We start from the raw sequence: 12,918 nt of genomic DNA, 5'->3' as shown, positions 1-12,918 counted from the left end.
CATGCGTGAACACCATCAAATGTTGCTTTGTATCCAAGAAATCATAACAAAACACAACACAGCCGACCCAAGGTGTCCCGGCTGTGCCGTGTAAACATGGAAGTCTTTCCAAAATCAGTTTCCGGGCAGTGTTCTCGTGTAAACGTAGCCTAAAAAGTTGCAGCAGCAAACCTTTTCAGTGCAGTCACAGCATCCCACCTGACCTCAGGCCAGCAGCTGTGGTCAGGCGCTGGACAAGAAGCAGCGTGTGCTGGAGAAGCAGCTCGGCGACTGGAAGCAGAAGTGTGAGGAGCTGGTGGCCGAGGTGGAGGGCTGCCAGAAGGAGAGCAGGCAGCACGCCGCCGAGCTCTTTAAGGTCAAGACGGCTCACGAAGAGTGTCTGGAGCAGCTGGAGGCTGTACGCAGGGAGAACAAGGCCTTCCAGGGTAAGAATGACACGCATTAATGTTAATGTGTTGTCAATATTGTTGTTGTAGGACTTAGATTTACTATCTATCGTGCAGTTTGAAGCAGAATGAGTTGCGATGCACACGTCTTACATCCAGAATATCAGATGCTCACAAAGCTTTAATCCAGCAGGAAATTTGTGACGACATCTGATTTTATTGTTGTTGTTGTTCATTGCACAGAGGAGATAGCTGACCTAACAGACCAGCTGTCCGATGGAGGTAAGTGTGTCCATGAGCTCCAGAAATCCAAGAAGAAGTTTGAGATGGAGAAAGAAGAGCTGCAGGCCTCGCTTGAGGAATCGGAGGCAGCTTTGGAGGTTTGGCACGACATCGGAAATGACATTTTTGAAGCAAAATGTGCGATTGTTGTGGTAAACCATGTTTTTTTCCCCCTTTGTCTTCTCCAGGCGGAGGAGACCAAAGTGTTGAGGCTTCAGTTGGAGTTGTCCCAGGCTAAAGGAGACTTGGAGCGTCGACTGCAGGAGAAGGAGGAGGAGGGTGAAGCGGCAAGGTGAGTTTCTCCTCCTTGTCAACTTTAAGAATCTATGCAGAGAATGACGGCTGAATCAGGGTGTCCACACGTCCCTAAAAAGTCTTACATTCATGAGAGGCCTTGGATTCATTTAAAAATGTGTGTTGTCCTTAAATATGTTAATCATAGGTTTTATATATTCATTTAATCCCGTACATTCTTGTACATATTGTGTTTTCTTTATTTGTTGCGAGACTTTTCTGTCAGGCAAAGGTTTGAGTCACTCATCGCGTTCTATGACTCGAGGTGGTTGAGAAAACTACCTGATAATTTACATTTGCAAGCTAATGAGAGTAAATTAGTTAGCTAGCTAGTTTGTTTTGTCAAACGTAAGTGCAAAATTTTCCCCGTGTGGCAGGACAATGTTCAGTTTGACACTGGCTCACTTTCGTTACCAACCCCTGCTAAGCTAGGAGCATTTCTATGCGAAAAGACTTTTAAGCTAGGCACTATGCAGGGTGGAGAGTCATGTTCAATGTGAGGCGCACAAATTCTCTACTCAGAGGCTCAAACAGACCACAGAAATAATTTTTTTTTTAATGTGGTTGACTGTAACACAGAAGGGTCCTCCTAATATCTCTTACATTTATAGCTTTTTTTGGTTTAAAGTTTGATTCAAGGTGGCATTAAAAATGTTAAGTTTGACTCAAACTGTGTCTTATTATTATTATTCTGTATTAATATTTAATGCTGCGGGGGAACTGTAGAGGTAAGCCAGAGGCCGCTTCGACTTTCTGAACGAGCTTCACTGCCCGTTTTGAGCTGCACTCTGAAAAACGACTGTCGTCTTCTCAGAAAAAGCCACCAGAGGGCGCTGGAGTCCCTGCAGGCCAGTCTGGACGTGGAGGTGAAGGGCAGAACAGAGGCGCTGAAGCTGAGGAAGAAACTGGAGGCAGACATAAACGAGCTGGAGGTGCAACTGGACCTGCTCACCAAGAGCAACGCGGAGCTCAACAAGAACAGCAAGAAGATGCAGCAGCAGATCAAGGTCTGCTCAATTTTTTTTTCTTTTTTTTTAAAAGTCTTATAAATTGGTTTGATTATCCAGCCACAAAAACGTCTTTGTTTTCGACTTGGGTTTTACGTGATGGAACAGCACAAAGTAATGCGCAGCTGTGAAATTAAGGAATATTGATTTAGTTGTTTTCAAGATTTTTGACTAACTCAAAAAGCTGTCCACCTAAACTAATCAACTGGGCAAAAAATAAAAAAGCAAAAAGATTTTGGATATTCAGCACTGATACGGGATATTCTGTTTTTCTTTTTCTTCCGATATTTACAATTTTCTGAGGAAGAGAAAAAATTCAGTCGCTCCGTTGCATAGAGTCGGTGTATTTATGTCCATCCATTCGTTGCTGCTTCCTCCTTTAACCATTTTCTTGAGACATTAAATAATGGAAACATTTCCTGCATGTTTGGCTTTTTTCTTTCCTTCGGAGATCTTCAAGGAGTAATAAAAATCCTCGCAACATTTTTTTCCACTAAATTTCCTACATAAATCCGAACTTGAAGTGGTCACTAAGGGCTTTACAGATGTTTGACGTCTACGTTTACAGACCTTTTTTGAGATAAACGGTAATATTGTTTTGAGACCATTTTAATTCCATATAATGTTGATCACGTCAGAATGCAAGAGCACATTCTCAAATATCAATTTTAAATTCCAATGATTATTTAACACTGGAACTGTAAGACATTTTAAATATCCAACATAAATGAACAAAACAACTGGAATAAAAAAAAACAAACACATAAAATGATTGATAAATTCTCTGTAAACCAAAATGGGTCTATTTGAGACCAGAGCACCAGACTGAAGACTTTTACCATCCAATTTTTGGTAAGAAAAAGAGAAAAACAAATCTTGCAAATGAAAACTGTTGAGCTTTGTTATAATTGAGTTATTGCTCATGGCGACAATCCAAGATGCCTGTTAGGACCTTCATAAGACGTGTGCAGAGATTGACCTTCCAGCAGGGCGACAACCCCAAACCTACAGCCAGATGTTCTCCATCCGGTCTTGCTGACCCTGAGCCATGTAGCATAGCTTGTTGAAAACTCAAGAGAACTTGAAAAGTGTGCACATTTGTGAAACTCTCCAAGGTCAGGGTATACGGACGCTTCCTTGAGGCCTCGTTGTTCCGTTTCCGCCACAGGAGCTGCAGGCTCAGCTGGAGGAGGAGGTGCGGAGCCACGAGGAGCAGCGGGAGGAGCAGGCGGCCCTGGAGCGCCGCTGCGCCCTGCTGGTCAGCGAAGGCGAGGAGACGCGCGCGGCCCTGGAGAGCGCCGACAGGGCCCGGAAAGTCCTGGAGACGGAGCTGCAGGAGGCCAACGAGAAGCACGGCGACCTCAGCGGACAGGTCGACACCGGCTTTCTGTTCCCGTAACACCCATTTGACACCAATCGGACATTTTGAACCTTTTTTCTTAATTGTTTTATGTTTTTGCCGCGTACAGTTTCAGTCCGCCCTGACCGGGCGGAGGAAGCTGGAGGTGGACCTGCAGGCTCTGCAGCAGGAACACGAGGAGCTGCAGACGGAGATGAGAGGCTGCGCCGACAAGGTCAAGAAGGCCGGCTGCGAGGTAAGACTCAGGACGCTGCCGCGCGCCGCTTACCTTTAAACACGCCACAAAACGCTGTGCTCTGTCAGCTGGCGCGAGTCGGAGAGGAGCTGCGGCTGGAGCAGGAGCACGCGCTTCACCTGGAGAGGGTGAAGAAAAGTCTGGAAGGCCAGATCAAAGACATGAGCGGCAGGCTGGACGAGGCCGAACAGATGGCTCTGAAAGGAGGGAAGAAGATCATCCAGAAGCTGGAGGGGAAGGTCAGTTCCTAGAAAAACTGCTTCACTTCTCCAATACTGACGATCCACACTGCAGGTGGGCCGGACAAGTCGGTGTCAGTATCGTGGTGAGATCTGTACTTTTAAGATTTCACTTTGAAATTTCAGGTGTAAAACGCAGTTATAGAAGAACGTCTTAAAATTACGAGGGAAAACAAGCTGTTTTAGTAAGAAAGAAATCTAGTGTAATTAAATTTCAGTTATTATTTTATGTCTGGCTTCACATAAAATTACTACTTAATTTTCCTAATATTTTGGCTTATTATGTCTGACTTTGTTCTCGTATTATTTTGACTTTGCCAGATGACTTTATGGCATGGCTTCGTATGACTGTATTTATTGCTATAATGATAAAAGAAAAAAAAATCTTAGATGGATCTTTTATATTTTGTCACACAGTTGAATTATATTCAAAGTCCAAATATATAGAAACAAGATGAGTCCCAAGAGCCTTGGGACGTGCCGAAAGTCCAAATTTTTCAAAAACATGTAATTTCCGATAACCAAAAATTCGACAGCCCTACCTGTACTCTCTTTATGTATGTCTGCGTAGCACACGCTCAGGCTGCACCTACAGAAAACGTGACTCTGTGCAGGTCAAGGAGCTGGAGCTGGAGCTGGACTCGGAGCAGAAGCGGCACGCCGAGACGGTGAAGACGCTGCGGAAGAACGAGCGGCGCCTGAAGGAGCTGCTGTTCCAGTCCGAGGAGGACCAGAAGAACCAGCAGCGGATGCAGGAGCTGGTGGAGCGGCTGCAGAACAAGATGAAGGCCTACAAGAGACAAGTGGAGGAGGCGGTACGCTGCGCCGCGCCGCCGCTCTGAATTGTCTGGGTGGCTTTGTGCTTGTCTGCGTCTCACCATGTGCTGTCGCCCCGTCAGGAGGAGCAGGCCAACATGAACCTGGCGAAGTACAGGAAGACCGTCCACGAGCTGGACGACGCGGAGGAGCGGGCCGACATCGCAGAGTCGGCGCTGACTAAGATCAGGACCAAGAACCGGGGCAGCTTCGGCAAGGGGCACTCCTCTGTAAGGAGAACAAAAGTCATCTGTTTCTGACAAACCTGCTCCCCGTCTGCAGTACAGCATGGAACTCCATTTGGTTCGCTGGGATTTTATGTGATAAACCAACAAAACGTTTTGCATAATTGAGAAGTGGAAGAAATGGAGGTTTGCTAAAACTGTCTTACACTTAAAAATAGTAAAAGATTTAGCATAGGGAAAAAAAAAACTAAAAATATACTAATTAAACTCGGGCTTCAGTAGTTTATATCAAAGCTTATTCATGTGGTAGAGTGGCCTAGTCAAAGTCCAGACCTGAATCCTACTGAGAATCTAAATCAATAGGAATATATATCGCGACACACACATGATCAATATCAGTAACTAAAATGCCTGATAGAAAGTTAAACATTCATTATATGGAATATTCCATGAACTCAGACTCTGAACCGCACAGCATTCTGGGAGATGCAGGCAGAGGAAAGGCTTTTGCTGCTCAACCGCTCACGCCCAGCTAAGCATGGCACCAACTCACTTGCTCACTCCTTAGCTACCTAGCAACAACCTGTTGAGTAACATGTGGTTACCTAGCAACAACCTGTTGAGTGACTTGTGGTTACCTAGCAACAACCTGTTGAGTAACATGTGGTTACCTAGCAACAACCTGTTGAGTAACATGTGGTTACCTAGCAACAACCTGTTGAGTGACTTGTGGTTACCTAGCAACAACCTGTTGAGTAACATGTGGTTACCTAGCAACAACCTGTTGAGTGACTTGTGGTTACCTAGCAACTACCTGTTGAGTAACATGCGCAGCAGCAGTTTCATGTTTCACCTCTGTTCCTCATAACTGCTAAAAAATAAAAAACACGACAGTAAAGAGAAAGCTGTGGATAAAACAGGAAAGATTACACCAGCAATTTGGTCGAATTTCAAATACATATATAAAAAAAATTTATAACTCTTGATATCCACTGATAAGAAAGGCTTTTATTCTGATAAGTTTTACAGCCATATTGTTCCATCCTGGTTATTGTTGCTATGAAGAATGGCAGAAAGCAGAGGCACAAACCCCAAAAGTTTTCCTGCTGGTTTTTGGTCCTGCAAACTCAGGAATACAAATACAAACCACACTTCAATGCGGCAGCCCAACAAATAAATTAAGAAAAATAACATAAAATTTAATTAAAACTCCTTGAAGTTTACGACATTCAAGATACTATAACACCATTTAATGTTTAAGGGAAAGCTTATGGATTGACCCTGTTGGTGTGAGTGTGTTTGGAGTGTGTTTCCGTCCTGAAAGAAACGTGTTTTCTCCGGCAGGGTTACAGCACTCCGTACCCGGGCCTGGTCCGGTCGCCCAGCTCCGTGGGATCCGAGGGGAGAGGGGAGAAGATCCTGAACGACGACAGCGAGTCGGTCAGCTCCCTCATTCCGGCTTACCTCAACTCCCTCAAGAAGCTCATGATCGATTAGCCGGACTTTACATTCGAATGTCCTCTGCAGAGACAAGCAGCGCTGCAGCGTTAGCGTTGGAACATCAGCAATACGTTACCAGGACTTTATGTTCTTCATATATAATGGGAGTCACACCTTCCTGTGTGTTTTCCTGTCCTCCTCCACCAGTGACATGCTCCAGCTTTAAACATTTCTGCTTTTAAACGCAACAGAGCTGATTTTTGTTAATGCAAATGCTAAATTCCTGTTTGGTGTTCTCTGCTAAGCTTTCTTAAAAAATAAGTCGTCTGTCTTTCCAACATTTAGTTCTGATTTAAAATCCTTTCAGGGAGCTTTGGTTGCTTGAGTTGGTAACTCAGATGCTGACATGGGGATGGTTTCAAGATCAACAAGCGATAATTCAATCAATCAATGCCCTGTTTCCTATCAATGTTAAGTGTATTTTCAATATATTTTATCTAAAAGTGTAACTCTGTCCAAACCTGTACCCAAAGCTTTATATCGGCGCCTAATGATGAAAGAAGGTCTGATCAAATCATGTACTGTTTTAATGTGAAAATGTCTTTTATAAAATAAATACTTTTTCTTTTCTGCCTTTTCCTTTTATTTCCAACATAAAACAAATGTTTTGACATTAGATGGATTTTTAATTATCCACAGCAAACTGACCAACCCTTAATTATTCATAAAAAAAAGATATTCAATTTCTTCTTAAGTGATAAAGTAAAACAAAAACAGTAATACTGTCAGGGATTAGAAATAATAAAAATTGTTCAACTTTTAGCTTGGACAAAAAATCCATCCGAAGGAACTTTCTTCCTTTTTTTGTGCATTGTATTTTATGTAAAACTTTTATATATCTTTAAATCATAATAGTGTCTTTCTTTCTATTTCACATTCTTTAGAGACTCTTAAATGAAAAACGCATTTTAATATTTACAATGGGACACCAGAACATTATTAAAATAGATTCATTTTCATTTTGGCTTTAATCTTTCAGTTCTAAAGTGCAACTTCCTGACTGTAAACCTGCGTGGGGAAAACCCACCAGTACATCCTGTAACCATAAACGTAGGATTTATGATATAGACTTTATAGATCACACAAATCCTGACCGGCTCTCGCATTGCGCTCTCCTTTTTTCATGTGGGAAATCATCCAGATTCGCCTCAATTTTTATGTTTTTTTTTTTATCACAGCCGATAGTGACACAGGGTGGTATTACCTAAAATTGCACCAGTCAAACATAATATGATAAACAACTAGTCGGGTTAAGTTAGCCTTCCTGTGTTTCCTTTGTAGACTCCCGTACAGAATGGGCCTGATGACGTCATCAACCCAGCGGTGGAAAAAATGGCGACTTCCGTGGGTGAAAAATTTAAGAAAAGATGCACATTTTTGAAGTAATTATGAGTTTTGGAGTATCACAAACAGTAATTTTTTTTAGGTAGTAGGAAAATTATAGCATATTTAGGCCAACATGTTCAACTAGTCGTGACTCCTTAACAGAGCTAATTGGCATTAGCTTGTGCCATAAAGATTTTCCTCCTTTCTGTTTTCTACAAATGACTGCCAGAGTCTTTAACCATGTAGTCTTCTTTAGTTAAATTTATTAGTTTTATTACCACATTTTCATATAAACAAACTGCAAACACAAAGTTGGCTAATCCAAGCTTTAACATTAGCTCACGTTAGCTAGGTCTGCTTTTTTAATGGATTACAACAGTTTTTCTCTCAGAAATATATTTACCAGCCCGTTTGTGATTAATTTTCAGTAAAAGAGGCATGTTTAATTTTTGTTTTCTTATTTTAGAGGTCAATTCATTTACAATCATACATTAATAATTCCAGAGGGAAATCAAATCTTGTTGTAACTCATATTATCCAAGGTTCTTCAAAGAGATCGTAGATCCTGATGGCTGTGGGCAAGAAAGATCTCCTGTAGCAGTCTGTATTACAGCTGTTCTGCAGAAGCCTCTGACTGAAGACTCTCTCTTGTAGTAGTAAAACAGTCTCATGAAGAGGATGCTAATTTTCTTGATTTTCTGAAGAATCCTTTGCAAAATAATCACCAGATAATCACCGTCTTTATCAGGTGGTTCAGCCATTTTAAGACGGTAAATATATCATTTGTTGAAATTTAACAGCCCATGAGCTTCAACAGAACATTATAGCAACAGTAAAAATCACGGCTCCACTAAGTCACAAAGATGTTACCATTACTGAATTATAACCTTATTGGGCTTCGGAGTATCATAGCAACACTCTTAGCCTTAACTGCATTTAGTTTTAGCAGCATCTGTTAAATCACGGCAGTTGTCATGAATTAGCATTACACTGTTGCACGACGTGAGTGCGTCTCAACATTTACAAAATGTACAAGTCGGTGCTACTTCATCATTCACCTCACCTGAGTATCCTTTAGGAAACAATTCCCACTCACAGTTGCTATTTTCCCGTTCAAAGAATCAGTGTAACTCAAAACAAAACTCTGCCGCCGCATCTTAAACGCCTCGGCGTTGTTCGAAACTTTTCGCTCGAATATGGACGTCGTCTTCGTCGGGGCCTGGGGGAGGATCGGCTGACCGGTGAAGGTCCGGCGAGCTCGTCCTCGGTCTGCTTTCTGCGACGCGTGAATTAGTGAGAAAAAAAGAGGTACAGATCCCGTCTCAGAGCTCCCAGTCACATCCTCAGGCAGAGAGCTGTCCTCACTAACCCTGGAGTTCAGATCTCTACATCGACAGGCCTGATTTCCCCCGTCTTATTCTCCCGCACCCACACCTCTCTGTCCTTGATGGGGTCCACACACTGCAGGAGCTTGTCCACCGGCTCCATAGTCTGCAAAGAAAGCAGCTGTTAACTGAGAACAACGAATACGAAGCTCCTGAGTAGATGGATTTTAATGTTTTTGTCAAGTACTGCGAAACGGCCCTTTGCTTCCCTCTGCTGGAGATAATTATATAACGCAGGGAGTCTCTTCCGTAATAGTTTCAAAAATCAGCACAAGATACTTTGAGAAAAACTGGGAAAAAGCTCAGTTTTTTCTGGGCTTTTTCACAGTAACAAAGGTTAAAAAAAAAAAAGGAATGCAAGTTATCAATTAATGAGTTAATCCCAAGTTAATTGCTTTTATTGATCGACTAACGATTAATTAATAACCGGACACTTTCTTAAAAACCCCAGATTTCTCTTGTATCAAGAGTCTGACCGTCTTTCCATAACATTAAGGGTACATCTTTAAAAAAATGAAACCTCATTATATTTGAACTTTTCTTTGTGTGAAGTGCGTTAAATACGGACTGAGTAAACAGAAAATTGTGGTCAAAATCCACCGTGCTTATTGGCACGGGGTCTTTTTCAACCGTGTTACAGATTTTTCTCTGTTATTCTAACATATCCTCGTCTTCGTAGCACAACAGAAATTTTTGGTTGAGAAGCTGACGCTGCAGCACTGCTGAATGACCGGTCTAGTAAGTTGATAACTTAAGGAACTTGTCGAGTGTTTATAACTCAAAACAGAAACGTCCCACACCGGACTCTATTTGAATCGTTTCTCTTTCCTGTTCCGGGACGCTCCGCCATCTTTAATTCTGTCTTTGCTTAAAGATAACCAGAGGCGCCGTCTTCTGGAGTAAACTCTTGGCAGATGTTACTAGTTAATCAAATAAAACTAATTTTAATCTAATAAACTATCAAACATATGTTAATTAATTGTTTGTACTTTTTCGGGCCACTCACGCTTTGGTTGAACATGTCCGTCTCGTGGCGTAGAGTTGTGTACTGACAGAGGTGCTGCCTGATCATCTCCACCCGCTCCACCTCCAGTCTCTCCAGCTCCTGATGAGGACGGGACAAAAACACCTGAACCTCTGTTTCAGACAGCCCTGCTTCACACACACACACACTCTCTCTCTCTCTCATCACAAACTGGTGTGTCCTTACCAGGCTGGTGGTGACCATCTCCTCAAACCACTTGGACTGAGACTGGTTATACAGGTCGACGCAGCGCATCAGATCATCCCCTGTTGGGAGGATGGGGGGGAAAAATGATCATATATACAGGAGTTCATTCAAGAAATACACCAGTCCCAGTATTCCCAGTAGTATGTAACACAAAACATCCAGCAGGTGGAGTCACAAGACAAATTATCCCTCCAGGTGTCTGTCACATTTGCAAACTGTTGCACAGAACCGGCAGCTCAAACTGTTATTCGAACGCAGGGCAGAGGATCTGGGCTGATAGTGGATTTCATTACGACAGAGTATAAAAAGGGGTGATGACACATCCTGCATCCTGTTGACAACAGAAAAACATTCATCATGAGAGAGATAAGATCCGGGAGGAATCGATGCTGGTCAGCATCTTCTGTCTTCAGCGTTAGCTTGCGTTGTCTATAAATGAAAGCTCGCTAAAAACAAACGCAGTGAGGGCACCATGGTAACTGACTTCAAACATGCCCACAACAAGCTGCTTCTCAGAATGCTTTTAAACCTCGATATAGATCTTATTTAACTTGCTGTAAGAAGGCTTGTGCAGCCATTTGAGTTTAATGCTGTTCGGATCATGAATTAGAAGCCTCTGGTTCTAATTCATGATCTGACTTGTTGCTTTTCTGACTTCTAAAAGTCAAATAAGCAACAAAACGTGACGTGTTACACACAGAAATCGATGGAGGCACCATGCATAAACACTAGGAGGTCATTGGCAACAACAATCTTCAGTGTGGGTGCTGTTACTGATAGAAGATGACTTAAATGTTACTTTTTCGGTAGTACCTAGCAACGACTCGGCTCAACATTACACAGGTTGAGGGGTCATCATGTAGCTGGGCTTCCTCAGAGTCTGAAAAGTAGAGCGACGAATCCTGTATGAGCACAATTCACCAACGGAGGACATAGAAGCCATATTGGACATTCTGCCCAGTCTGTGGCTTTTTGTCCGACTCAGTCGCTGTTGTGAATTTCTACAGATGGCGGGTTGTGACTCCAGCTGTGACTCCTCCTGCTAGCACAGGAAAAAAAATATTTCATGGCCTAGTCAAAGTCCAGAGACAGAGAAGATTGAAAGGCTGTTCAAACAGATGCCAGCAAAGCAGAACAGAGTAATGTTCTAAAGGTTCTTGGTTCTGTCTTTTTCAAGTTAGTGTTCTGGTTTCTGGAACATAATAGTGTGCAGTCAACGAGATCTTCTAACAGCTTAAGAATGTTCTCATGTTAAAAGACACAAAACAATAAACTCAAAGAAGCCACTAACATTTGTTTATTCATTTACCGTTAATACAATGGTAAGATTATGAAAGGCATGAAAATCTGAGCGCAAATGACTTTATTATGAGCAAGCAGATGCCATGATTTAGTTGTTTTGGTCAGAGTCTCCTCTCTGGTTTCTGCATTCTGTTTTCTCCATGTTGCATAAGGAGCAGGCAGCAGGGCTGGCTCTGTGTGAGACTGTGCTGGGATGGAGCGTTCCTTCTTCCATGTGACAGCATGTGGTTGTGCCTGCTTGACTCACAACGTCACCGTCTGGCTGAGAGTTTGCCTCTTAACCATGGACATTCCTGAGGTATCGCACCTATTAAACATGAAAAACCACGAGGCCTGCTAGGCTTTTATTTTTGTCATGGCATAAAATACTCAGATAACTCAATTTCCGCATAGAGTCCAGCTGAAATCACTGTTTATCTAAAGGGCAGACAAATTTCCAGCCGTCGTTATTTTGCTTTACAATGACAGGTGCAATGGAGAAGGTTTCAGGATGTCTCCAACTGCCCAGGTTCTGACGTGGATAGGTACCGTTTTATTTTCTGCTTTACTCTCAGGCTTTGTGGGGCTCAGTAGGTTGTAAGGGCATGGCGTGACCCGGGAGAGCATCAAAGAAGTGGCGCGTGTCCAAGATCACTTGTTGATTGAACTGTGTCAGGCAGCGCCACCAAGGCTCCGAAGGGTGAAACACATCGTTTTGTCTGGAACATAAAACTGGTAGCTGTTTCCATTAGGTAATACGATTCAGAGATCTCTCTCTTTGTGCAACGGCTTAATCCTTGAGAAAATCCCTCATCTCTTCATTACATTATCAGGTTGCAAAGGTTCCTTTATATCCCATAATAAGTGATATCCAGCTACCGTAGCGATAAGCCGATATTGTTGCTTATTCATTATGCCTACACTGACGCTTCACTCATGACGAATGCTTGAAGTGGCTCACAGTGTGGCAGATCTCTTCTGAATAATCGATGTAATAATCACGTCGCCACTAGAGGGAGCTCAAACACTAAGTGGAGAGAATTCAACTTTTATCCCCAAAAACTCGTTAGATGGTAAAAAAGTAACTTATTCCGCCTTAACGCAGTGGTTCACTGTACATTTAACGTTTTATTCCGAAACCCACGAAGCCATGAATTAACTTAGTGGGCGGGATGTTTTTGGCCATCAGATAATTAATGGTTGTGTATTTGTGCAGCATGTGGGAGTGCACCTCCCCCCTTTCCCTTCCTCTCCTGGGGTAATAAAGCCAGTTTGCACCCACAGCTCTCAGTCTGGTGTGAACAGACTGATGGAGCAGGAAATGTTTCTGTTTCTAGCCTTCATCTTGCCTCTGTAACACTCTGGCTTTAAAAATAATAAATAAGTGTTTG

The 12,918-nt window shown here is 42.6% G+C and overlaps 2 protein-coding genes across 5 annotated transcripts in view; one reads left to right on the top strand and one right to left on the bottom strand.

Moving 5' to 3' along the window:
- Nucleotides 1-6,874, top strand: part of LOC116727027 (myosin-16) — a 52,069-nt gene extending 45,195 nt beyond the window's left edge. For all 3 annotated transcript variants that reach the window (XM_032574047.1, XM_032574046.1, XM_032574048.1), the window contains 10 exons: nt 209-425; nt 630-766; nt 857-960; nt 1,777-1,969; nt 3,138-3,341; nt 3,439-3,564; nt 3,633-3,803; nt 4,418-4,618; nt 4,703-4,849; nt 6,149-6,874. In XM_032574047.1, coding sequence (XP_032429938.1) covers nt 209-425; nt 630-766; nt 857-960; nt 1,777-1,969; nt 3,138-3,341; nt 3,439-3,564; nt 3,633-3,803; nt 4,418-4,618; nt 4,703-4,849; nt 6,149-6,301 — 1,653 coding nt within the window. In that variant the 3' untranslated portion in view covers nt 6,302-6,874. The remainder of the gene's footprint in view (nt 1-208; nt 426-629; nt 767-856; nt 961-1,776; nt 1,970-3,137; nt 3,342-3,438; nt 3,565-3,632; nt 3,804-4,417; nt 4,619-4,702; nt 4,850-6,148) is intronic.
- A 999-nt stretch (nt 6,875-7,873) lies between these two features.
- The window catches only part of gas7b (growth arrest-specific 7b), a 60,422-nt gene continuing 55,377 nt past the window's right edge, over nt 7,874-12,918 (bottom strand). For both annotated transcript variants that reach the window (XM_032574049.1, XM_032574050.1), the window contains exons 12-14: nt 10,226-10,305; nt 10,022-10,120; nt 7,874-9,121 (exon numbers count right to left, since the gene is read on the bottom strand). In XM_032574049.1, the coding sequence (XP_032429940.1) occupies nt 9,008-9,121; nt 10,022-10,120; nt 10,226-10,305 (293 nt within the window). In that variant the 3' untranslated portion in view covers nt 7,874-9,007. The remainder of the gene's footprint in view (nt 9,122-10,021; nt 10,121-10,225; nt 10,306-12,918) is intronic.

This window comes from Xiphophorus hellerii, chromosome 10, assembly GCF_003331165.1.
Source record: "Xiphophorus hellerii strain 12219 chromosome 10, Xiphophorus_hellerii-4.1, whole genome shotgun sequence".
NCBI lineage: Eukaryota > Metazoa > Chordata > Actinopteri > Cyprinodontiformes > Poeciliidae > Xiphophorus > Xiphophorus hellerii.
This window is presented reverse-complemented; position numbering and strand designations above follow the sequence as displayed.